Source organism: Gekko japonicus, unplaced genomic scaffold (assembly GCF_001447785.1).
Source record: "Gekko japonicus isolate JY-2015 unplaced genomic scaffold, Gekko_japonicus_V1.1 scaffold1194, whole genome shotgun sequence".
NCBI classification, from domain to species: domain Eukaryota; kingdom Metazoa; phylum Chordata; class Lepidosauria; order Squamata; family Gekkonidae; genus Gekko; species Gekko japonicus.
Window position 1 is genome coordinate 233,215 of NW_015168683.1, and position 27,357 is coordinate 260,571.

The 27,357-nt window shown below is 40.9% G+C and overlaps 2 protein-coding genes across 4 annotated transcripts in view; one reads left to right on the plus strand and one right to left on the minus strand.

The window, feature by feature from the left end:
* Positions 1–5,189: 5,189 nt before the first annotated feature.
* Positions 5,190–9,458, plus strand: LOC107113988 (chromosome unknown open reading frame, human C6orf120). Of its 2 annotated transcripts, none has more exons than XM_015415403.1 (2): positions 5,190–5,689; positions 8,194–9,458. In XM_015415403.1, exon 2 carries the CDS (start codon positions 8,199–8,201, stop codon positions 8,769–8,771), a length of 573 nt encoding a protein of 190 aa, XP_015270889.1. In that variant the 5' UTR covers positions 5,190–5,689; positions 8,194–8,198; the 3' UTR covers positions 8,772–9,458. The 2 variants fall into 2 exon arrangements, with proteins under 2 accessions (XP_015270889.1, XP_015270888.1); XM_015415402.1 differs by having other exon boundaries at positions 5,190–5,267.
* A 92-nt stretch (positions 9,459–9,550) lies between these two features.
* Positions 9,551–27,357, minus strand: part of PHF10 (PHD finger protein 10) — a 31,132-nt gene continuing 13,325 nt past the window's right edge. For both annotated transcript variants that reach the window (XM_015415406.1, XM_015415404.1), the window contains exons 8-12: positions 19,431–19,581; positions 17,495–17,647; positions 12,016–12,124; positions 11,590–11,778; positions 9,551–10,391 (exon numbers count right to left, since the gene is read on the minus strand). In XM_015415406.1, the coding sequence (XP_015270892.1) occupies positions 10,306–10,391; positions 11,590–11,778; positions 12,016–12,124; positions 17,495–17,647; positions 19,431–19,581 (688 nt within the window). In that variant the 3' untranslated portion in view covers positions 9,551–10,305. The remainder of the gene's footprint in view (positions 10,392–11,589; positions 11,779–12,015; positions 12,125–17,494; positions 17,648–19,430; positions 19,582–27,357) is intronic.

Consider the following 27,357-nt stretch of genomic DNA (forward strand, 5'->3'; position numbering starts at 1 on the left):
AAATCAGTCAACATCTAGCTGTTGACATGTTAGGCCTGTTAGACAAAAGCCAACTCATTTGCTTATTGAATGTGCCTGACTGTGGTGCTGCTCTGGGCAGATGGAGCTATGTTGGCTCAGTTGCAATCCATTGACATTGTGTTGGCACAATTCTCAGTATACAGTCCAGGAACTCACAGTATGATTGACATATTTAAACCACGTGTGTAATTCCATAAGAACTACTTTGGAATAAGTGGTTTAAGAACTGAAGCACAAGTGGCTTGGAACTATGATGTTCCAAGACTCTCTGCAGCAAAATTTGACTGAAATGATGCCAGGCATTTGCTCATTGTGTGTTACTTCTTTTCTGCTCTCTGCAATCATATCCCTGGAACCTTTGTATCATATGACTACTAAATACTAAGATTTCCTCTTCCTCGCTTAGGAACCAGAAAATTCTAGTGATTTTGATACTTGTCAGTAAGACTGCAATCCTAACAACACTTTCATGAGAGTAAACTCTATCAAATAAAATGGGATTTAGGATTGTTCTCTATGTTAAATAATCATGTTTGTTTATTGGAGGTTACACACAGGCACATAATACATTATAATGTTAATGTGTGTATGTGTAAATCAAATAGCAGTGTAAATGGGGTCACAAAAACAGTAAGGAGCCAGTGTGGTGTAGTTATAGTGCCAGACTTGGGAGACTCCAGGTTCAGATCCCCACTCTGCTATGGAGGCTTGTTGGTTGACCTTGGGACAGTCATAGTCTCAGCCTAACCTCTGTTTCACAAGGTGGTTGTGAGGATAAAAATGGAGGATCATAGAACAATCTAAACTGCTTTGGGTCTCTATTGGGCAGAAAAGGGGTATAAATGAAGTAAATAAACTATGAAATTATATACATAAACGGGTCATTTCGTAGAAAAAGAGGTGCAGGAGCTCATTACCATAACTCATTAGCGTAACTTATTTGCATATGCCACACACCCTGCCATCACTGAAAGTGTGTCAGAAGGCAACACCCACCGCTCAGGCTCCACTGAACTGTTTTGGATTGCTAGCTATTGGGGGGGGGGGGAACGTGCAAATCTGTCCTCGCAGAGGAGGGAGAGCTTGTACCTGAATAAAACTTGGTCTTAAAGTTGCCACTGGACTGTTTTGAGCTGGCTGCTTCTTGCTCTGACTGAGGGCTGCTGGGAGCAGAGGGCGGGACTTTTTGCATGTGCTTGCCCCCTGGGCTCTTTACTGCCGGAGCTCTGCTCCTGTGCACTCCTGCAGGAAATGATCCCTGTACGTAAATATTACTAAGCAAGTATGAGGAGTCCTGTCATGTGGCTATTCTGGTATTTGAGCCTGACAGTTTGGAACAAAAAAGCAGGCATCATAAATATTACTAAGCAAGTATGAGGAGTCTTGTCATGTGGCTATTCTGATGTTTGAGTCTGACAGTTTGGAACAAAAAAGCAGGCATCAAAGTCTGCTACAGTTCAGAGATGACATCTAGTTAAGCCATCTGCAGTGCAATCCTATATAGTTACATCCTTCTAAGGTCATTATTTGTACTGCTGGATTTGCATTGCACAGCAGTCTTTCCAGAGCTAAGAGCTAAAATGATGAACAACAACAACAAAATCTAGTCTTGGGATCTCTTGAAACGGTGAGACCCCATCTCTAGCTGCTTTTGCTGTGGAGTTACAAGGGGAAACATGCTCACTATTTCTGTCCAGAGTGCCTAGGTAGGAATGAGGGAATGGAAGCTGCAAGAGGGATCTCAAGCCAAGCCAAGTTACCCTTCACTGCCCAAATTCATTATCATCTGTTCTTCCTGGGCCCTGCACTTCCTTCTATTTTCTTTCCTCTTTGATGCCCACAGTGACAAGTGAGAACACTGGGCAGAAAATCCATTTTGGGATTTCTTCTGCATACCTGCATATGGAAATTTGCTTCGGGAAGGGAGCATGGGAAGGGAGCTGGAATAGAAACAAGAGTACCCAGTTTCACTCAGCCTAGCATCTGCTTTAATATTGCATGTATGAAAAAATCAGGCCTGTAGCCAGTAAATTTATGGGGGGGAACATAATGGGACACTGGGCAGCAGGGTTGCGAGGTTCATTTTTAGTACAAAACTTAGATGTTTTCATTACAAAAATGGTTCTTTTACATTAATACATCCATATAAAAGTATAACAATATTCTTAAAGCATTTTATAGGCTTATTTTCACTAAGGGTATACAAAAATATAAAAACATATATAATTAAAATGACATTCTAAAGAATTAAACCCTTTACATGTATTCTTTTAGCGTTTCAAAATAGCCTATGACATAAGCTTCTGTAGATACATTGTATCACACATTATTCTTCATTTTTGGTTCATCAGGGAATTTTTACAGAATATTTAAACCTTTAAATTTCCTTATTTCATCAAGATGTGTTATTTTATTTTAACCAGCTGGAGTCACCCTTTTATAATACAAGTTCTGCATTTTTAATTGACCCTTTTAATTAGCTTCTTTAACTGACCTGCCCATGATTAATGTCTTCTATTTTGGCTGGACTTTCCCCACACACCTGGTCAGCTGTTGGTCATTTTCCAGCTTTTGCTCTTGTTAGCTTTAAACACAATTCTTTATTAAAAAATTAAAACCTTTACTAGTTTTCTTCTTTTTAATATTTAGAAACATGTTATCCATAAGCTTTCATTTTCAGATATAAACATTCAGAGACATTTACCTTTTAACAATTATTCTTTGCTATAAAAGCACCCTTAAAAACTTAGATCTATTTTGCATGGAAAATACAACTGAACTTTTATTCAACCCTATTAATTTTGACATCCTTTTAACTTAGCTTGTGGATCTTTGCCAGGTCAGTTTTAAGTATATAAAAACATCTTGACCAGTTATCTTCTAGTTCCTGTGAAATAAACACTGTATGATTTTTTTACTCTTAGTTTCTATGGTAAAAACATCATAGAGACTGGAGAAAGCCCACCCTAGCTATAAAAGCTAGTGTGTGTGCCTCCGGGACTCCAGTACCAACTAGGAGAGGAGAGGTAGATTAATTCTACCACCAGTGGCACCAGGACTCTGGACCTCCAGCCAGATGGCCTCCATCCCACTTGGAGTGTAGAGCCATAAACAGACAGAGGCTTGGATCCCACCTAGAATTTCTGTGGGAGGGAAATTGCAGTGTATTAATTACTAAAACAAGATTCCTGAGTTACAATTGCCTGCAACTCACACCCTCGCATCAATAAATTCATTCCCTAACAACAGCCCAGGCTAGCTCACTCAATCTCATCAGAGCTTGGAAGCTAAGTAGGGTCAGTCCTGGTTAGTACTTGGATGGGAGACCGCCAAGGAAGCCTAGGGTTGCTTGCTGTGCAGATGCAGGCAATGGCAGATCACCTCTGCTCATCTCATGCCTTGAAAATCCTGTGGCTTTGCCATAAGTCGGCTGTGATTTGATGGGGGGGGGGATAAGGAGATGTGTGTGGTTATCAAGTAGTGACAAAAACCACTCTGCATATCCCCAAAGTATAGCAACTTTCATCTTAAAAGTAGGGGTTTTTCTGACCTGGATAGCCCAGGCAAGCCCAATCCTGTCAGATCTCGGAAGCTAAGCAGGGCCAACCGTAGCAAGTACTTGGGATGGGAGACTTCCAAGGAATACCAGGGCCAGGACACAGATGCAGACAGTAGCAAGCCCACCTTTCTGTAATGTCCAAGCCCCACTAGGAGTTGCCAGAAGTCACCCATGACTTCCAGGCACACACTCAAAATATTCACCAAAAAAGAGTAGGGCTTATTTTCAGCTCAAATTTTCTGACCAAGAATTTTTCATTCAGATTTCTTTGGATCACTCCCAAAGCCTTATTTTGCCTGTAACAAGATGATTGGGCTTTTGACTGCCTGGATATTTATGCCATTTCAGCCTTCTGACCTATAGCAGGTAGGTAACTTTTCTGTATGGAGAGATTTTGATGCTTAAACCCAGTTGACCATTACAACTCCTTTTTCCACATTTTTGGAAAAGCCAGGACAGTAGTTTGACAGTGGTTATTCATCAGTGAGTAAAAGGCATTCTGTGCACACACAGCCAGTTCACCACCTAAAAAATCTGCAGGGCCAAATCAGTGGAAGGTGTTAGCTTGGCAGGTAAGGGACTACTCTTGAAGCCATGGTCTCCTCTCATATGTACCACCACCACCACCGCCTTGATATCTCAGCAGGGGAGGAGGATGCTTTTTTAAAAAAAAAATATTTGGATTTATATCCTGCCCTACCCCGAAGGCTCAGGGCGGCTAACAAGAGGCACAAAGTACCAAAATTAAAATAAGTAAAAACAGCATCGCAATAAAACAATAAAATACAACAACAAAATATCAGTGCTTCATTCATCACAAGATGGGGTAGATCTTAATGGGATGGCATTAAAAACTTGTCTGGTGTTTGTCTCCTTTGTAAAAGTGTCCTCATCGTGGAGGTGGGCAAATGTTCTGCTCTAAGGCCAGAGAGAAAGACAGCTGACAGGATGTCTTCAAAAACCTTCTTTAATGTATGGAACAGCAAGGCAGGAAACAACTGAGACTTAACAAGGGCTGGAATCCTAACTACCAACAACTCTAGTCTAAATATATTCCAGAAGACACACCCATTCGTGTGAAGAGAAGGCGTTCCATTTAGGACCTAAGCCTGTCTCTTAAAGAGGCAGGTTCCATATACTACAGCTTGAGCGGGTCCTTCCTAGGCACACATCCTTTGAGTGCAGAGAAAAAGCACAGAAAAACAAATTTGTTAATCATTTCATTAAGCACATGAGCTACAGAAGTTTCCAGTTCTTTAGCGCTGCTCACGCTAACCCGAGAGTTTGGCGTCTGCAGTCTGCTTGAGGCTTTAAAAAAAAATTACAAGCGGTATCATGAGGATCGAGGGAGAAGAATTCACTTTCCGAGTTTAACACCCAACTGCAAATCCTGCAGCCGAGGTCAACGTCACACAGGATTGAGCCAATCTTTGGGCAGATCGCAGGGACAACGGGGCTGCCGTGCCCTACTGCCATGGAAACACTTCCAGACACTTTCTCCCGCCGGCACCGTTCTGCCCCCTCCCTCGTGCACGGGAAGGCCAGTCCCAGCGGAATCGTAAGGGGGGGGGGGAGCTCCCACGTCTCGCGATACGTGCTGAGTCTCGCTGTCGCAGGCGTGAGCGGCTGTGTTTTGGCTTTCTGGCTGTCAGGAGGTTCTGGCGGCCTCCCCGATGGTGGCAGGCGGGTGAGCGAGGGCTCGAATGGGAAGGCGGAAGCGCACGGTTGGGGGCGAGCGGTGGGGAGGCCGAAACGGAGGCCAAGCGAGTCCAGCAAACTAGGAACCTTGGTTGGCATTAAAAATAAAGTGGAGTCTTGCGGCACCTTGAAGACGAATAAAGTTTTACCCTGGCGCAAGCAACTGCAGACTAGAGTCGCCTTCTAGATACCGATTGCAGTTGAAGAACTGGGCTCTAATCCACGAAAGCGCGTCCTGCGCCAAAATCGTGTTAGTCTTCAAACTGTCACACGACTCCAGTTTACTTTTAATGCAAACAGGCTGACTCGCCTGCCTCTCTCGGAAATTCGGATCTGTTTTACCTTGAGCAGTTGCTCCGACTCAGCCTTTATAGGGCGCTCGGAGGGTGAAACGCTTCCCTCTTTCTCTTGGTGAGTCCTCAACTGTGCTGCCCCCAGCCAGCGTTAATGTGCCTTTAAGAGTAGTTACACCTGGGAATTGGAGTTCACAGTTAGGGGTCCCAGAAGCTTCCCTCTGACTGGCTCCTTAAGAGTAATTTCCTGAGCTCAGAGGCAAAAAGATAGGAGTTTTATTGTTCTTTTCCGTTTCTGTGTCCATCAACCCTTACTGCAAGGAGAGGGGAAGCCCGTCTCCTTTTGCCATAGGATTGACCTAGATCTGAAAGATGTAACGCTCTATCCAGCTTTCAGCTCCACTGTGAGTAAATGATCTACTGAATGCATGTGAAGCGAAATAAAGACGATTTAAACTCTCTTCAGTGGCTATGCGTTGACTCACACCTGGAAAGCGTTTGCCTCAGCTGCAGCTCACACTAGACAGGATAGTGAGAAAAGAGATGGGCAGACAGGATATCAACTGTTCCGGAAAGTTAAGAGGCCTGGAAAGAAATATGTCCGCCTGCGCCCCCCCCCCCCCCAATTGACAGCTGCTGCATCGCTTGTGTTGGGAACCAGGCGGTCTCGTGTAGTCGAAGTCTCCTCCTAAGGCGCTGCCTCCGCGACTTCAGCTAGAAGGGTCCCGAGTGCCTTCAGGTTTTCTGCTTGGCTCCAAATTCAAACAGCTTTGGGTGCAGATTCTGCCCTCCAAGTAAAATGGTTGAATGTACAGTTCATTTTGAAGGAAAACATACATTGTTCCTGTTCCTTGCTACAGTATAGCTGTAGCCTTTGGGTTTTTTGTTGTTTTTTTTAAACTCCCTTCAGCGTCCCCAAGGTTTTCTACTGCTCTTGATACACGGGTTGGTGATTTTACTTACTGCGGGGTGTGTGTGTGTGTACACTAAGTAGTCTGAAGGAATGTTTATATTGGCTAGATTGTCCATTGCAATCCATGATCCAGACGCCAAACCTAATTATCCTGTACTGCTATATTGCTCTTCACACGCAGGGAATCGCTGTGAATATGGGGACAGTTCTTGCCATCAGAAATGACTTACAGGAATAAGATATATGATGTCCTTATGACCGAATTATTTAAGACTGGCCTTGCTTCAGAGAAAATTTGTGTCATATACAGATTCATATTTTGTGGATGTGCCCATGCTCATCATTAAAATACATTAGCATATAAAAACACTATGTAACATCTTCACATCTGTAAGACTGAGGAAAAGCTACAATTTTTTATGCTGAAAGTACTGATGTTGAATTTGTTGAGTTTTATAGCTGGCTGAATGTTTTTTCTTGTATTTTAATCAATTTTATCTTGGCACATACATTCCTATTAAGTTGGCCTGAGTCTATTTTAAAAGCAGGATCTAAACATTTTAATTGTACAAAAAATATGCAGTTACCATAATAAGGATGAGCATGGTGGTTGAATTAATAGCTCTTACCGTACTTCCACAGAAAATGTGTGTGTCCAACCTTGGGATGATATAGCTTAGTCAGTCATCCTTCACATATTATAAATCTCTTATCACTTCTGTTAAAACATTTTTGTTGTTTCTAAAATGTAGCCAGACTTAATGCTATTTGTGACCTTACAGCTATCAGAAATAACATTTCGTTAGAAACAAATGGCCAGATAAAATTGTCAGTTTCTAACAAGTATCTCTTCATCCACCTGCCCAGAAGTTTGTAACTACCTTTTCCAGTTCAGGTGACCCACTTAAGAACTACCTAAATACTATTCAGGGACAACACCATCATGTTATGATTCTAATGGACAGTAAAACAAAATGTGTCCATTTCTAACAATTGGGTCTCCATGAAGTTTTCAGTTTTGCCACCAGACAACTATACTGGTAAGTTTTACACTGCATACTGGCATTTGCAGAATGCATACTATATCAAGAAGCAGGCCAATTTTTTATATTAAAGTTAACTTAAATAATTCTTAATGAAAGGTTATAGGAGCTGACAGATCTCCATCCCTATTTGTACCAAAGTGAGCTGACTCATGAAAATGTATAATCCGAAAAATTTTGCTGGAACTTAACATGTTACTGGACTTCATTTTGTTTAACCAAAACTGTATTGTATCTTTTTTTAGGAAAGCATTTGCACTGAAAGGATCATCTCTTTTACTAAAGGATTTTTTACCTTCATATGTTTCATATTTAAGACCAAGAATTAGGTCAAGCTCACTAAGGCTGCAATCCTGTGAATGCTTACCTGGAAGTAAACCCTACTGATTAAAACTGGACTTATTTCTGAGTAAACACGCATAGGATGGCACTCCTAGTGCTTTACATTGGTGCCCCTTGGACTTCTTCTTTGCTGAATATTTACTGTTAAAGGTTTTACATTAGTGTACGTCAAGTTACTCAGACATAGTAACAATTGCCAAGAAAAACAAAACTGACTGTAGCTAATTAAATGATACTGCATATGTTCACTGCTTTTCCACTTTTTCAACCACTTATTTTTTAAAATTAGCTATAGAATGACCTGAAATAATATGTCCACCACAGGTACCATGGCAGCTCACTGGAAGAATGTACTAGTGATGCTACTTGCTTGTCAAGGACTTCTAATGACAAGCACTTACAATGAAGAAGAGGATGTACCCGAAGAATGGCTTCTCCTTCATGTGGTTCAAGGTCAGATTGGTGCTGGAAATTATAGTTACTTGAGATTAAATCATGAAGGGAAGATAGTGCTTCAAATGCACAGTTTAAAGGGTGATGCAGACTTGTATGTATCTGATAAGACCCTTCACCCCAGTTTTGATGATTATGAATTACAATCTGTAACTTGTGGCCAAGATGTGGTTCATGTGCCAGAACACTTTCACCGCCCAGTAGGAATTGGAATTTATGGTCATCCCTATCACCTGGAAAGTGAATTTGAAATGAAAGTATACTACGATCAGACAGCTGTCAAATATCCATTGGATGCGGGCTCTTACAATCCAGAAGACATGGAGATAAACCTGAAGCAATTTCATTCAACAGAAGATGAGTCTCAGGATGAAGAATCAGTCTTCTGGACTATACTGATTGCAATACTAAAAATAATAGCTGAAATCCTTTTTTGGCTTTATGACTAAGCTAGTTACAGGTAGTCACCTGAAATCAAATAAACACTTTTATGTGAGATTAGTACTAACACTTTCTATGTTGAGGATGGGAAAATAAAGCCATATATAATTTTTTATTGTTAATATGCTGCAGCATGCACAGTATTTGTACATATTCCCTGTAACCGAGCAGTGTCAATTATGAAAATTGCAGTTCACTGTGACTTTGAATAAAATTTATTTTCTGTATACAATTTTTAAAGTTTTAGGAATGGGAGACTGCAAGTTGAACATTTCATGTTTCAAATGTAGCCATATACTTGTTCTTTCCAGTGGCTATACTATGAGCAGGTAATCACTGGAACTTAAACATTGTTTAATTGGGCTTGTGCATGTTTGAATCATTTGCCAGTAAACGTTCTGTAACATAAATAGGGGAATTATCTTTGCAAGTGCAGGAGTTGTGTGTGCACCAACACCAGAGATGAGTGGTTTGTGTGAATGCTCTTGGCCATTACACGATGTGGAAGGAGTCTAAAGTTGCAAAATCACTAGGGTAATGGAAGTACACTTGAAGACAAATACTTACTCTCAGTGAGTGCCAGACTAATCCAAGGTAATGCTTACTTACCATAGATTTCAGCATGCAGAACTTCTGCTCTAGTGCAGCCTTTTCCCCCCGATCAAACTCTTAACCATATAGATATTTTATGTTACTGACACTCAGCTTAGTTGCTGATATTGCTGCTGCCCAAGAAAGGTAACTGGGTCCTTTATTTCTTACTGTAATTTTATATCTGTACTTAAGACGGCCAAGGTGGACTTCACTGTGTAAAAATGTGTTTTTCACATATCTGCCCCATTCATGTATAAACTAAGTGGTCTTACAGAGTGGTAAGTTAAATAGCACCAAATTTAGCTTGTCTATAACTGGTTCATTGCCAGTTTTAGTGCCAGAGATGAAGAACAGAGTATCCAAACTCAGGTAATTATAATGGGGAAGAGTTGAAGCCCTTCTCTCATGTGTTCAGGTTGATAACATCTCCACCCCCTGATTTTCTCCTAGTTTATAGATGGGTATATCAGACATATGATTACTTCCACCACATCTAGTACTTGGCTCCATGAGCACCGACTTTGCTCCAAGAGGCTTGTAGTGCTTTATGGCCCTTGGGAGCAAAATTTCAGGAGCTGCCATGATAGTAAGTGAAATAACAGTAATTGCTTGCTGGTAATTCAATCTTTTCATTTACTTTGACTGAGATGTAGAACAAAGAAGAGCTGTTTCTCTGTAGAAATAACTGCTGGGCAGTAGAGATACATGCAACACACTTTTGACAAGTTGCATTTATAGACTAGACACCTAGTGTTCACCCACTGCTTTCTATTACAAGCATCTTCCCCCACTGCTTTCTATTACAAGCATCTTCCCCCATCTTTAAAACTTAAATTTTTATTTGGTGAAAAACATTTGAGTGGTATTTTTCCTTATACAGAGTGGTAAGTTAAATAGCACCAAATTTAGCTCCTAGCTTTGTGCAGTTTTACATATAAGGTACTGAGTTTAGCCTTCTTTACTGTTCTTCCCTCTTCTTCCTCTACCCCTGGGAATTGGGGGCTGCCTTTCACAACAGTCACAAATCCAGCGACCTACAAAATCAGAGATGCCAGTTAAAACCAGACTAAACATCTGATACTATACAAAGGCTCCAATAAAAGGCTGCAATTCTATTTATGCTTTCTTAGGAAAACAACCCATTTCATTCCATGGGATTTATTTCCAAGCACAAACATTTTTAGGATTGGACTGGACAGTTTTTTTTAATGCCATGAAATTCAGAGACAAGCTACAGGAAATTAGAGCTACATACAAATGCCATACCTATCCATAATGGAAGAAAGATGTCTCCTTCACCAAACAGTTCTTATGGTAATAGTGATAGATATGAAAGGGGCTATATGACAGTGTACCATCTGAACAGTGCAAAGCAGTGCTTCATTGGTGCACTTAATCCCAAAGGAATTCCATATCCATTTCCCAGCACTGTGAATTAATTGGGATTCAAGCAGCTACTCATTCCACAAATAAATTATAAAGGAAGGAAGGGCAGTAGTGAGCTGCTTGAAGTTTCGAATGGAGTACTGTCATACCCTGTTAGGCAAATTTACTCAGATTTTCTCTATACAACAGAACAGTAAACGAGACAAAGGGAGACTGATTTGTTCCAATGGTGAGAAATGCTGCTTTAGTATAATTATAGTCCCGAATAGTCAAAAAATCCACTATTAAAACAGAATGGTTCTAGCAACAGCTGATTAATCATCCCCCATATTCAACCATAGTTGGTTTATTAGACTTCTGCTTCCTCAAAAGCCTCAAGGAGTTTATAGAATTTAAATTTGTGAAGCTATTACACACATTAAAATAACACTAAAAGAGATGGGCAGAGGTCACCTCAACTGAACACTGCATAATTCTTCCAGAATAATTCAGTATAGGAAAATATAAGCATCCAGTCTCATTACATCTATTCTCCCACTACAACTGACATTTCAGATACTGCCTTACACCTCTTTGTTTGCTTATGCAGGAAAGCAGTGCTGCAAATGCTGTGGAAGGTTCTCAAAGTTTATCATGTACTCTTCTATATTTCTATATGTTCTTTGCAACCTTACAGTCAATCCTCCGTTCTTTATGAATTGTGAAAGTAAATAAAATGTCTAAGGAAATCTTGTGTATAGCGATTTCTTAATGAACAAGATATAAAATGACACACAAAATAGTTGTCAGTTTTATAAAATCACAAAATCAAGGTACTGATATTTAAAAAAAAGAAAAGTAACTTACCTGAGGGTATAGCACCAAGCCCCACACAAAACGTATGATAGCCACGGTCACACACATCACAGAACATCATTTCTTCCTCATGATGAGGCTGTCCACATATAATGCATGCTTTACACTCCATACATTGCCAAGGGTACGTCTTAATTATGGCAACAAGCTCTGCAGACATATCCAGACAGGTGGGGTGGCCTAGATAAAAACCGGCATCATTACTAGAATGGTCAAAGAAGTCTCTAAGAAAACTAATTAAATGGTTCATTTTATGAAATGTAAAATTCCTTTAAGTGTATCAGGTACGCTGTAGTAATCACAAAACACTGCAAAAAAAATTCTGATTTTTTAAGTTTGCATGTTATTTTGAGTATCTTCCCCCCCCCCAATTAGTTTGTCACTTTAGAGCAATGCTTATAGCATTTTTTTACTTACCACTGTTTTCACACTGGGAGCAGTGTATTAGGGCTTCGGCCTTCCCTTTCTTGTTGGACTCCTTACCCTTCAGACAAATTCCACATATAGCATTTGGAATGGCCTTTGGCTGGAAGGGTAGAAGAGGGCTATAAATTCATTCCAGAAGAACTGATACAGGCATTTTTTTTTCAAAATCTCATTTTAACGTCTGTAAAATTAATGAATTCTCTGTATGATGTTGATCAAAGGGAACGATTAAAGAGACTGCACTGATTAGAGCTATTTGGAATAAAAACAATCATAATACTTAAAGCAAATGCAAAGTGAACCACTTGTATAATATAGAAAATATACTCCAAATAATTTAGGAATGAAGCTCAGCTCCCAGAATGGAAATTTCCCACTCCCACAGTCCACTTGCCTCCTAAATAATGCCACTGGTGTTCCAGGGATCCTCAGAACAGCGCTGAGTGTGCTTTACTAGGCTACATTGAAAGGGGGTGAATTAGAGAAAACTATCCCCCTACCTACTGGCCTTAGTCTTATCTCTGTGGAAACAGACCCTAGGATCCAACCACCCATAAAGTCCTCCAGGTAGTTTACAGCATATTTCCCAATTAAAGAACTTAAATTTGAATAAAATGTATATTATATGGCTATAACTACCTGCTTTTTTCTCCTTCACAAGTACCACCGACCAAGTGTTTGAATTACTATTATATTAAAGCAATGCAAATCACCTAAAATAGCTTATCGATAGATGAGTGAATTATTTACAATGATGTTTCTGATTTACAGTGATATTCATAAAGAAATACTGCAGAAAATTCATCTATACTAGATTTTTATAATGAACATTGAGTGCATCTGATAAGACTAATAAGTTGCTTTCCCTTTTTGTGTCAATTTTTTTTTAAAGCCATGAAGTTCTTTTGCTGGATAATGATACATTAAACTGGGTTTCAGCTAATAAAAGTGATGTAATTTGGTACAAGCATCCGAATTCCATGCTTGTACAAGATAGCTATCAACACTGTTCTTTACGTGGGCCAGGGAAAGTTGCAGGTCATCTTTGTACAGCAACATCATATCAGTACTTGAAAACCTGGAGCCACTTATGTTTGCAGAGCTGGAATTTCTAAGCGAGTCTGGATAATTAGGTATTGGAAATTGGCTACATAGTATAGACTAATGCGTGACATAGTACCTACAGGTCTCTTCTTGGCAGAAAAGCCTCTGTTTATCGAGTACCCAACATAACATCTAAACACATCTCAACTTTGAAAGAGTAAGAGGTATGAGCAAGAAGAACTGTGCAAGGCCAACAAGGAAAGGAGGAACGGCTTTGAACTAACATGGGATGGTCCCACATGCTGGCCCTCCAAACACCCAGACAATGAGATATTCCCGTCCTGAACTCAAATACACATTCTTGGCAGGGATATTTTTGGGCTTCTGAGAGAGCTGATATACTGCTAAGTAATCAATATTTCTTAACTGCAAAACCACACTTACCAAATGGATAAAAAAAATAAAATTTGTTTCAACTCAAAATGGTATTAACTAAAAAAGTTTAGTGAAAATGTCATTACATTGGTTTTAAAAACAAGATGCTGTTAGCCACATACTTCCAATAAGATTTAGTGAAAAAGTCATTACATTGTTTTTAAAAACAATTTCCATCTAAAGATGCTGTTAGCCACATACTTCCAATAATTACAAGAACTACTGTCTTTAGAATTTTCATACGGGTTAGCCTGATTTTGACTTTATTTTAAAAATCCATCCCTGTGATTTTGGGGTATGTTAACTTGTTTGGCCTCCATAGTTTGTTTTTTAAACAAATACCCAACAAGGCATGTATGTACATCTCCCTTTTCAAAAGATGACAGAGGCATTCATGAATAATTTTTTGCTTATTTATTTTTTTAGAAAGCATATTCCACCTGTTTTATACATAAATATAACCAAATGATGAAAGAAGTCTAACATTCACAAATGTCTCTACAAAATAATAAATATCATGGACGTGAAAACATACATATAAAATGGTACTATTAGCTATTCTACTCCTACATGTATACCATTTTTATACCCTGCTCCTCCCAACAAAAGGATCAAACTTCATTCCTGCAGCGTTCACCCTCTTGTTACTGCTACATTCTACGAGTCAGGTTTTTATTGTGTTTTAATAAGCTATATCAAAATAAAATAAAACAGCAAGTGCACTTCTCTAATTCTCTTGCCATATGTATATTCTACTGCCATACCATACAGCAGCAAACTCCCTATCACCCCAAAAACAAAACTACATTTGAGTTACTGTACCTGTGCTGTGGTATGTGTAGTTAACATTTTGATACCCCATCTAAATGCTAACAAACATTGAGGTTGGAGCATTTATTGATAAAGTTTCCCTCTAGTCCAAGCTCCACAAACTTTAAAGTGAAATAGTCACTGCATACCAATTAGAAGAGCCTCCAAAAACACAGAAACGCATTCCTACAAAAAGTGTAATACAAAGGAAAGCCTGTTCACATTTCAAAACAATTCAAGTGTTACTAGAAAGAAATAAAAATAGTTTTACAGGAACTCTGAAAAACACTGACTAGGGTACTGCTTCCATCCTGTTGCTCTCAAAATTCAGCTACAATCCATCATGCAGGCTGCTCAAATTCTACTGGACGATGGTACTTAAGCAGCCTGGGTTCAGGGTTATAGCTAAATGCCAAAATACCTAAAAATGCTAAATAAGTATACCGTGTTTTCTTAGATCACAGTGCCAAAAAAGATCCCTTTCTTGTTTTCATAGCAACTAAATGTGAAGCATAAGAGATTCTGTAATGAGGGAAATGAAAAGAGAAGTGGGATGATGTCAAGATTTCACCCCCGTTTCTTGCTTCACACAAATATCCCTAACTTTATGAACAAAATACTGCTTGTAAACTGTCAGTCCTTCATCAATGAAAAGCAAGAGAATGGCAACTGAGGAACAAGAGGAGAAAAGATCAAAAGTGTAATAAAATACACTGATGTGCCTGTTTAAAAGCAGAAATAAATATGAAATACTGTAACACTCACATTCTGTGGACTATTAAAAGTATGCATGCATGTCCAAACTCCTCTTACCCTTGAATTTCAGTTTTATGAATATTATGATCTAAAAGCTAGTATGTGATGATATACAGGTGCACTAGTGAATGCTGTATAATAAAGCTATTATAAATATTAAGAGTTCCTGGGGACAACCATTAAAGTCCCATTTACAGACTTAAAAGTGTCTTAATATGTAGACACACGGTATATCAATACCTGCTATAGACAGATGATAAAATCTCCATGTCTAATCAATTCCATGTAGTGAATGTATTTAAAACCACTCTGATTTTGCATAAAGCAGAAGTGTTCTGAGGTGAAAGTTATTCTTCATTCAACTTAAGTGCCATAGGTAGCAACACAGAGTAGCAACACAGTTGGCACCAATAGGTTTTGCAAGCAGCTTACGCTATTGGGGCCCAATCCTCTTGGAAGCTTTCCTGTACCAGTCCCACTGAAGTGCAGAGGCACAAGAACATAGTAAAATTCATTTCAGAGGGAGGCTGCCCACAGGAACACTTCACAATGGATCATTCCCAAAGTTACTGAAAATGGTTTTGAACTGATGGTCAGCACAAACTCAGATCCATATTAAAATCCAAGAACTATACAGCTCCAAAGTTAGCAGACAAGAGCCTTACTAATCTGTCCTTGGTGCTGTGCCATCAAGGCAATGGACTAGCTAAACATGTATTTTGTTATCTTTGTTCACATAATTTGTAAAGTTCCAAAATGCTACAATGTCTCCTCTGAAGCATCATCTTTGGATTCTGTCAACCACCATATTATTGGCATATGTTTGGACAATAAGATAAACATTTTTTTCAATGCTAATATGTAAAAATAGATGTGTTTTGCAAAAGTTTAAAATCTCTATTTGCTTCATTTAAAAATAATTCCTGAAAAAGATATAACTAAAGTTTAGCATGTTTGTAACATACTCTGAAAATATGTGTTTATGCAGTTAAACAGTATTCCTGGAAGCCTTTTTGATCAAAGCTGCACAATCTTAACTGAAAGGGACTGCTTATTTAGAATGATATAAAATCAGTCAACATATACATTTTGCAGTTTGATAGTGTGTTACTAAACTTTAAAATTACTTTTGCTGCAAAACCTCACAAACGCAACATTATTTGATCATCTTTTTGGCAATTCAAAATTACTTTTCTTAACCTTCTATCCGTAAACTTTCTAATACCTTCTTCAACTGCAATATAAAGCAAACATTTCACTATTTTCAATGGAAGCTATTGAGTTATTGCTTCTTATTTCCCTTAACTCTCAAAATGAAAGATTAATTCCACTGACACATGAAAGTACACTTAATCCTAAATGGAAATTCATCAGTAATGCTGATGATTAAACACTAGATGTAATAATCACTGTTTACAATGCAAGTCTTCTTCTAGGTCAGAGAGCTCTGGGGCTTGTTCAGATCTTACATTCCCCCACACTACAGCAGTAAGTGTGGTGAAAGATGCAATCTTGGACTCATTCTCTGTTTCCATCATTTCAGAATGGAATTTAACACAAGATGACAGGCAGACCAAGAGACTACACACTGAAATCAGGGACCTTCCCCAACCCTGTAATATGAAATCTCTTTCTAAACTGCAAACGTCTGGGATTCCTGTATCATGGATTCTATGCTGCAAGATCACAGAGAGCCCATGTTTGAATAAATGACAGAATCTTCCGCCAGGTGTAGCCTGCTTCATACAATAAAGGATTAATGGTGGAGAGAAAGACATGAATCCAAGACCAGCTCCTTATTTCATTGCATGTAAGGGGTATGGATTAAAAAGTACAGGTATGGATGAAAAAGTACAATCCCTGTTATGCTAATTGAATTTTTGGTTAAACACAACATTGTAATGCTTCTCCAAATTAGCTTACGTACAGAGGGAATCCTCTTAAGAATATACTACTAAATCATGTTCTACTCAGTCACCTCTTTCCAGATGAAAAACATGTTGAAGAATATATGCAACATTTTAGCTGCATTTTACAGTGATAGACTGTCACACTGGCAAGCACACTATTTTAAAATTTATACTTGATAATGTAACCATTTAGCTGCTGGAGCAGAGCAAAAACACCTTCCCACCTACTTCAAAAATGAGAAAATCCTCCTTATAATGGAGTTTCATGCTGCAATTGCTTAGGAACCAATTAGGTACAGAAAACAGAAGCAACTCCACAGCCAGGGTAACAAACAGTAAGGCCCCAAGTAAAATAAAGCCACAGGAAGTAAGGAAGCAAACAGGAATGCACAAAAGAAGAGCAGCTAGTCAAGTATAGTAAGCAGAAGTTCCATATTTTTGAAAAACAAAGTTAAATGTTTCAGGGAGAGAGGCTGGTCAGTAAAGAAGCTGAGTCAGGGGCTTTTTTCTTCTACCTTGTACCCAGGAACTGATTTGGATACAGAACGTTTGGAGCCTTCTTTTCTTGGAGTAGAGTTCTTCTCCCTCGTTTTTTGTCTTCCCTGAAATGATTCCTCCTGGTTTTCAGGGGCACATTCTCCTTCAGATACGTTGCCAGATGAGTTGTCCTACAACAACAACAAAAATCCCACATGATTTCATTTGTTTGTTTGTGGCTCGCAACGAAAGAAGCTCTTTCAAAATTTCAAAACCAGTTAAAAGATCAGAAGAAGGACCATCCCTTCTTTCTCTTTCAAGAGGAGGGACAGAACTTTTCTTTAGCACTGAGGTCTCCAATTAAAGCAATACTAGTCTGATCCTACACACTGATGATCTGCCGGGGGGGATCACATTTATGAGGCTATGACCATGGTGCAAGGTCATACTGACTGAGCCCTTACTCAAATGACAGAGGAGCAGAAGTCACTGGCTGAGCATTTCAATACCCCTAGTCTATTATTTAATGGCTAATGATTTGTTGATCTGAATTCTGTACTCTTTGGGAGATAACCTAAAACACCAATGAACAGGCATAAAACAACAATAACGCAAGCAAGAACATCTCAACCACTTCACCCTTATGCAATACTGAACAGGCCAAAGCAATGTAATTTCTGAAACAACCAGGTGAAATTCCACTAAGACATAAAGAAGGGGAAAGTTGATATATGTTTTAATACAAGCAGTTCAGCAGTTAAGAGTTACATTCAGGTGTGGCGAACCCAGGTTTAAATCCATCAGGCAGTCACTGAGATCAATGTCTTGCCAAGGCAACTTGCCCTCTCTTCAATGCAACCTTGTAAGTTTGCTATGAATTGTACAGCATGTACAAAGTTTGTACTTATAATATTACAGAAAGTGTAGGAGGAGTCCCAAGAGTCACAATACACACAGAAAGCACTTCCAGACATCTGACTGATTTCCACCCTTTACCCTGGCTGCAGCCCCTGAACAACACTGCATGTAACTCTAGAAAGTACTCCAGCCCTGAGGAACAGATGCTGCAGTGGAAAGGGAGAACTGCAGTCCTCATGCCTGGCACTGCATAAAGCTCTCTGGATGTCAGGCTGTATGTAGAGCACATACAACCGGTTTACACCTGATGTTCTATATTTGCCAGTTTTCAGTTGAACTTGCCACCAAGTGATAGTTGGATAAATTGCTAGTGTCGCCCTGAGCCTGCCTCAGCGAGGAGGGCGGGGTATAAACTGAACAAATAAATAAATAAATACTGTCCAGGGAGTGGCCCTGTAGGTTCCTTCTGAACAACCAAGACTACCTCCTTTTGCAATAAGGCATTCATTACTGCCTGATCCAACCAGTTATTCCTCCCCTACTAGACATGGTAAGACAAGAAGCAAGGGTTGCACACTTGGCTATACTTCTTCAAACATAAAATTCCTTCCATGAATTAGGACTAGATGTTCTGGACATCTCTCACCCTTATACTGAATTCAAGGTGGAATCTAAGCTGGATCAGATGCAAATTATTTTATCTGAAAAGTAGCAAGCAAATAAGTCAGTGAGCTGCTGAAAGTTCACTGGTCATTCTGCGGTTCTACCAAAAGAAGCCACTTCACCACTCCAAATAGCTTCTGGTGGATGGTCCTGAACAGATGTGACAGTAGTGGAAAAGTAGTTATTTGCTGTCAATTCTGCAAACAGCCTCTCACCTGTGTTTAGCTGAAGTCAACCAGAGTTTCCTTCCACCTATATTTTACCCATTCCCCTGCTTCATTCACCCCAGGCTCCCCAGAAAATCAAGGAGCTGATCTGTCCCTCTTTTCAATAGGAAAAAGTGTGTAAGAAAAATTGCCACCACTTGGGTCATCTATGTGTGACAGAGACTCACTGTCAGCCATCAAAAGTAAAAAGAAAAAAGATTTTTTCTAAAGTTCAGGTTTTGCTCACCGAGTTGCCTTTGATTTTACGCTTTTCATCACCTCTCTCTTCCACATCATCAGAATCTCCATCACTATCCAATGCAGGTAGCTCTGGATCTAAAGGAGGCTCATACAGAGCTGTATTTAGCGGCAAATATCGGAGCTCATCTGGGGAATATCTAAAGTTAAGCAGTACTCATTTTCAATGCCATAATATAGTTATACATATCTGTTGATAAACAGGAATCTTGGAGATTCAATAACATGTCAAAACAATTTTTCAGCACTTCATAACAATAAAATTGAATGCAAGAAACCATAATAACTACATACAGAATTTTATATACAGGAGTACAAAAGTCTGTACAGCACAGATCTGCTAAGCCTTTACAAATATTTGCCTATGTTGCAGACAGAGATCAACAATACAATCTATACACAGTTACTCCAATCTAAACCTATTGAAATAAAGAGAATGGAACAGCTCTGCACAGGATTGCATTACTAGCTTGTCTAACTGCCAAATTTTATGCTGAATAAGTACTCCTTTGTGATCTTTTGTATTTCTTCATTAAAAATTATTGGATAACTAGATATTTTCAGTATTGTTCTCGTGAGTGAACCAGGAACCTTGTTGGTTTTCATGCAAAGGGCCCTCCATGCAAAAGTCTATCTTGCTTCTACAGAATATACCATAAGATCGGTGTTCTCAGCTGTGCCCGACAATATTACTATGAGGAGTCATTTAATCTTTGCTTGCATAAAGATATCTTGTTAAGCCATAAAACTGAACTGGATTGACTCAATAACAGGAAATTCAACAGAGGCCCTCTTCAATGGAATTCTGCAATTGGCTTTGAACATTACAAGGAATGCAGAAAAACTGAGATGCAATATCTGAAGGGCAAGCTGTGTAAGAAGATCCACAAGCTTGAGAGGTACATATAGCTTCTGTTTAAACTGGCCATTAGAATTTCCTTATTTTACATACGGAATCCTGTAGGATTCAGTTCAGTCCACAGGCAAATTGCCCACATACAGATGGCTCCTCACGTGGTATAAAGGAGCCTGAAATCCCTTCAGCATTCACCCATGTGCCTGATCGTTGTACAGAGTGGGAGACATGTGACTACCTTTCATAGCCTTGTCCAACTCCCCTTCCAATCAGTCAAGGAACATAAGCATTCAGTTGCCTGAACAGAATCTTTTGAAGGTTCCTCCATGCAAACTGGTAACAACTGCAACTACCCACTCATACACATTCTCTGTGGCGGCTCTCACCTTGTGGAACAACCTGCCTGAAGAGGTAAGGAAGGCTCACCCAGTACTATAATTCTGCAAAATGTGCAAAAACAGAAATTTTCAGGAAGGGCAGTTGGGGCAGAACAGTTCAGAAGGGTGCCTTCAATGGGAGCAGGTACCTTGTACTCTTGGAATCCTCCAGTCTGCATTGTTTGCACTATGCTGGCCTGGGCAGTTTGCTAGTCACATGATCATTTAATTTTGCATTCCTAGTCCTAATGCACCGGTATTGGCATTCAGTTTGTATTCCTAGTTCTATTGCATTGTTTGTTGTATATCTTATACTGTATGTTCACACTGTTGCTTGCATTGTCATTAGGGATGTGCATTCAGTTCGTCCGAACCGAATGCACCCCCGAAAATGGCTCATTCGGACCCCTTTTGGACTGCTGCAGGCCAATTAAGATTCTCTGATCTGAATGGGCTTGCTGCTGAATTGCCGCCAAATCTCGGCGGCAATTTGGCCCCATTATATCCTATGGGCCATTGAAGTCAATGATTTGGCCCCATTATATCCTATGGGCCATTGAAGTCAATGGTGAAAACATAGGGTATATTCTGAGGCTGGAGGGGAGGGGGTTTGAGGGAGAGGCTCCAAACTTGCAGGGTAGCTGCTGGAGCCTCTCCCCAATTCCCACAATTCTCTCTCCTCTACTCCCCCAACCCCAGCTGACACAGACCTTCGGGCTGAGTTATCATCAGTATCTTGATGACACTCAGCTATATCTGATGGATGGATGGCCAGACACCACTCCATCTAGTCTGGCCGAGGGACTGGAAGCTATGATTTTGTGGTTGAAACAGAGCCAACTGAGACTGAACCTATTGAAGACAGAGGCTGGGTCAGGGGGACTCATGGGTGGGGTGCCATATCCTGGCTCTTGATAGTGCACCTTTAACACCAGTGCCAAATGCCAAGAGCCTGGGTGAGATCTTGGATGCCTCCCTATCAATGGAGGCCCAGATCACAAACGTTGCACCAGATCAGGCAACTAGCCCCCTTCCTGTCTTTCCCTGACCTAGCTACAGTAATCAATGCAACGGTCACGTCCAGGTTAGACTACTGTAAAGCCCTCTATGTTGGGCTACCCTTGAGACTGACCCAGAAATTATAACTGGTCCAGAATGCAGTGGCCCAGGTCCTTATGGAGACCCTTTTGACAGCACATATTTGACCAGTACTTTGCCAGCTGCACTGACTGCAGGTTGAATACCAGATCAGGTTCAAGGTTCTGGTATTAACCTTTAAGGCGTTAAACAGTCTGGGGCCAACGTACCTTCAGAACTACCTCTCCTGGCATACCCCCAGAAGAGCATTACATTCTGGGGAGGAAAGTCTCCTGATGATCCCTGGCCTGAAAGACATCCAACGGTCCTTGACCAGAGCCAGGGCCTTTTTGGCCCTGGCGCTGGCCTGGTGGAACTCTCTGCCTAGTGACATCCATGCCCTGAGAGACTTGGTATAGTTCCACAGGGCCTCTAAGACAGAGATGTTCTGCCAGGCCTATAGCTGAGGACAGCAACGGTTTGCCAATTGCCATTGAGCCTGGCCTCTGTTACTCTCCCCCCTTGCCCTCACAGGAAAGGATATAAAATTGGCATCAAATACCACCTGGATTAGTTTTACTGCATGTATTGTATTGTTAAACTGTTTAAACTATATTAAATATTGATTATATGTATTTGCTGGATGCTGTGCACCAACCTGAGCCCTTCAGGGGAGGGTGGTCTATACATTAAATAAATAACAATATATAAATTATATATAAATCATATATAAATTATATCAGGCATCAATTATATTGGAAGGATACAGAGGGACGGGTCGGAGGTGGAGTGGCTCTGTATGTCAGAGGGGGTATACAGTCCAGTAAGATTGAGAATGTAAGAGAAATTGATTTGCTTACAGAAATGCTATGGGTGGAAATAGTGTGCCCAAAAGGAAGTTTAACTCTGGGAGTCTGTTAGCAGCCACCACATCAAAGGTTAGAGGATGATTTAAGAATAGCAAAAGAATTAAGGAAAGCAGGTAGTAAAAAAAATCTGTGTTATAATAGGTGGTTTTAATTACCCACACATTGATTGGGTCAATATGAGTTCAAGTCAGGAAAAAGAGATTGGGTTTTTAGATACTCTCAGGACTGTACCATGAAGCAGACAGTCACAGAACAGAAACAATCCTGGACTTGGTTATAAGTAATGCTCAAGACCTGGTGAAAAATGTAAATATGAGAGCACCAGTTGGGAACACTGACCATAACATTATTAGGTTCAACATTTATGTAAATAGTGAGTTGTCCAAAAAGACCAACACAACCACTTTTAACTTTAGAAGGGGTAACTTCTCTCAAATAAGGGGGCTTGGGAAGAAGAAACTGAAAGAAAAGGTAAGGAGGGTCAAATGCCTTTGGGAAGCTTGGAGATATAAACTATAATCCCTTCAGATAAAATGTATACCACAGGTTAGGAAAGGTACAAATAGGTATAAAATAGGTCATTGAGAGCACTAAAAAAGGCCTGTAAGGTTTAAGGCATTTAAACTGATGGCACCTGGTTTTGGACACTGTGACCAAGGCCGTAGCTAACACGGAGCATACAGGGCGCCATTGCCGCCCCCCAAATTCCTGCACGCTCCTCTTTTGGTCCCCACACCCCTTCCAGGAGCAAGCCATGCACAGAGCAGCTGAGGAGAGAGCCAGCTGGCCTGCCCTGGTCTTGCTCGCATGTGGAGGTAGCAGAGAGCGGGCCACCCCCGCTGGCTCTTCTACTGGTGTGCTCAGCTCAGGCCTTTCTGCTGCTCCCACCAGCTCTGAAGGTCTGGTGGCTTCTTCTGTTAAATGGGGGGATCGGCCAGGGCAAGGGGAGCGGTGGCACAGTGGGTAGTTTGGTGTAGTGGTTTGGTGTAGTTGGCCAGGGCAAGGTGCCCTTTTTGATCTCATCCAGTCCATGCATGGGGTGCCAAGACTGTCTTGCGCTTGGGCACATTTTCCACAAAGCCTCGGGAATCTTGTGCAAAGCACTTGCTGACCGAGGAAGCCGCTGATTTCGGGAGGACTGCCACTTACTGGGTGCAGCCCCACCTTGCACTGAGAGGAAAGCTTTCTTCTGATCCATGGGCCTTCCTCTCTTCTTACTGGGCCTTCCTCTCTTAACTTTTGTTCCTCCCCCCCCTTTCACATTTGTGATGCACAACTGTTTTCCAGAGTCCACAAAGGGTATATATGTGGCTTTCTGCTGGCATCCTGCATGGAATCATTGGAGGGAAGCACTGGAAAAAGATGGGGTTGGGGACAGCAGCAGTTGTTCAGTAGGGAGGGAATGCACTCTGCAGATGCCCAGATGGGGAGGGGCTAGGAAAGCGCTCTCCTATTCCTATTTTATTTATTGTGACATCAAAGGTGATCCCATGACCCCCAGTGCCCCCTTACCAAATATCGTCTACCTATGGGGCTGTGTGTGCCACAGAGTGTAGGACTGTATGGGCCATTGGCCTGATCCAACAGATCTTCTCTTATGTTCTTATGTCATCCGTTGCTGAAAAAAGGATCCAGGACCATGCATCTGATCTGGCATAGAAGCACTCTGGTATTATGCTCTTTATAAATTCTGTTTGCCAAGCTAGTGCACCATGACTATTTCATACCTTTAAATTCTTGTTTCAAGTCAAGTTCCATTTGCAATTTCTACAAATTATACTTTACTAATGAAAGCAGATTTCTCAGCACAACCTTATCTCATTACTTTTACCATACCTTTTGTAGTACTCTTGAAACTGGCCTGGGATAAGAGCCACTGGATAAGGGCTAACTTTTGTCCGTTCAGTAGGTAAGATTTTATATTTTCCTTGAGGTACCTGAATAACCTGCATTAACACAAAAAGCAAGGAATTTATATCCCACAGCAATTTTATGAACAGATTTGCTTTTCTGTATAATTAAGTATTTATTACTGAATAGGGACCATGTCCAGCCACAATACCATGAGACTTGAGCAATGTGCATGAACAGATTCAATTCCCACAATTCTCTCTCCTATGAAGAACATTGGACCAGGGGGTCCAAGTAACATTTTTCCCCACCACAGAGAACAATGGAGGGGATAGGGGCAACCTGTTTGGGGGCTCGTAGAATTGGACCCCCTGGTCCAATGCTCTGGAAACCTGGTTGGTATCTTGGGGAGAGGCCCCAGCAGCTACCCTGCGAGTTTGGAGTCTCCCTCAAGCCCCCTCCCCTCCAGCCCCCAGAATATACCCTATGTGTTCGCCATTGACTTCAATGGCCCATAGGATATAATGGGGTTGAAATTGACATTTGGCTGGCCAAAAGACTCCCCAATAGGCTCCTACTGACGAAACTGACATGCAGGAGTCTTACTGCCAGCTGAAATTGATTCTGCCCAATTCTGCCGAATCAGAATGGGCCGAATTTTTTGGGGGGGCACACCCTAATTGTCATGTTATTTTATACACCTAGACCTATCACACCATTCATTCAATACCATATGATTACTTTTTTTCTCTTTCTGTACTTGATAATATGCCTTAAGTCTCAGCAAGGATAGCTGAATAATAAATAAGCTGAATAAATAAGCTGAATAAATAAATAAATAGATCACTGACAGGAATATGCAAGGTCTCCCATTTTCTATAATGTCATGATGTTGTGTTTACAAATGTGACTGCATGTAGGTTCGAAGTGGCGGAGCAGGAAAGAGGATATTGATATGCCACGTCATATGTGGATACATCCATAAGTGGGTGCTGCATAAACTGGATTAGTTAATTCTCTGTTGTCATGCAGCACTTGGTGGAGGTACCTATGCCCCCCCCCTTTTCCGTATGTGTTTTGCTCCCTTTGGGACTACTAAACAGAACAAAACACATTGGGGGGAGGGGGGACCTGAAGCAAAAGGGACAAACCAGTGACAAAAATGACAATGTTGCTTCTTTGGTACCAATGAGACCGGGGGGGGGGGGGTAAAGGAGTATAAAACTGCAAAATGTTTTTCTTGCTGATATTAGAATACAATGTTTCCCAATTCACTTTATTTGGAATAATTAACTTGTGAAATTAATTTCAAGAACTGGTAATAACTTTAGACAGCTTTCTTTAAAAGATGATAGATTTATAGAGTATAGTTCTGTCAATGGCTATTAATTATGCTAACTAAATGAATCTTCATTTGCAGAGGTAGTGGCTTCTATCCCACCATCAGTTCTAAAGGGCAGTAAGACCTTCAAAAGAGGGAGTGGTGATTTCTGCCAATTTTCTCCTCTCACTGCAGATCAACACTTAATCCCTCTACGCTGTTCCTGAGGGCCACTCAACTTGGGACAAAGCAGATGTGGGGGGGGGGGGAGAAAGCAGTAGGAGAGGAAAGCAAAAAAGATCCACTCCATGATGGATCTTTTTTGGTATGAGCAGATGTCCTTTTCAACACCTATACTAAGGACAGACAACAGTAACACATCACTTCCATGCCCTGCTTAAAGCCTCCTAGAGGCACCTGATTGTCATATATTGATCTGATAGCTACCGAAAGGGTGCCATGGTCAGATCATTATGCCATGAAGGCCTGGCTGAGGGTCCCAGCCCTTCCCTGTTTAGGTGGCAAGCTAATTTATGCTCGCCCGCGGAGACTAATGGATCCAATTGATTTCCAGAATGTTCTGAGGTATCCAATGCCTCCCGGTGATTCATTAGATGCGCTGATGGTGATGGAATATCCCCAAGTAGATATTATCAATTTGTCCCTTAGTACAGGGGTCTATCCAGTGGATTAAAAGAGGCAGCGGTAATACCGCTTTTAAATAAACCATTGATGGATCCATTAGATCTTTCCAATTACCGCCCAGTCTTGAACCTTTTGTTTCTGGATAAGGTAATTGAGAGAGCAGTAGCAGAGAAGTTACAAAGTTTCCTGGAGGACACATAGGCCCTAGACCCATTCCAATCCAGTTTCCACCCTGGCCACGGGACGGAGACAGCGCTGGTCACCCTCACAGACAATCTTCATAGGCAGGTGGATCAAGGCGGGGTGGTGCTACTGTTACTCCTAGACTTGACAGCAGAGTTCGACACACTCAACCACAGTTTTTGTGAGGCTCCAGGTCGGGGGCGCTTGGGGGACGACCTCTTCGATGGCTCGATGCCGGAGAATTGAGGCGCTCCCTTTGCCCTATTTGATCCACCCCCTGAGAGGCTCGGTTTTTACCGAGCATAGCTGAATGCCGGCTGGGACAAGCAAGAAGGTCAGCGAATGAAGCGATGATTAAGAGGTGTCTGTGACCAGACCGTCAATGAATCAGAGACGAGACAAGCGGAGAAATTCCAAAAGTGAGTTACGCCCCCCCCCCCCCGCTTATAACGGCGCCGGGAGTGTTTCCCAAACGTAAACAAATTAGCTCTTTTTGCTGATAAATTTGCATTTGCTGAAGAAGAGTGAAAAAGGCTCTCTTTAGTATAAACAAAGCTGAAAATGGCCGGCGTCCGTGGAAGAGGATCGAAAGTTATGAGAGGCGGGCAAAGTCCGAAAGTTGACGAAGGAGATGTTTTCTCCATGTTAAAGGAACTGCTCCAGCCCATAAACGAGAGACTCGATAGCCTTAACCAATTAATGTCTGCTTCGAACCAGAGTATTGCAAAGCAGCAGCA

What these genes read in the sequence shown, in the direction of transcription:
- LOC107113988 (XM_015415403.1), top strand. Translation starts at nt 8,199, where the DNA reads ATGGCAGCTCACTGGAAGAATGTACTAGTGATGCTACTTGCTTGTCAA.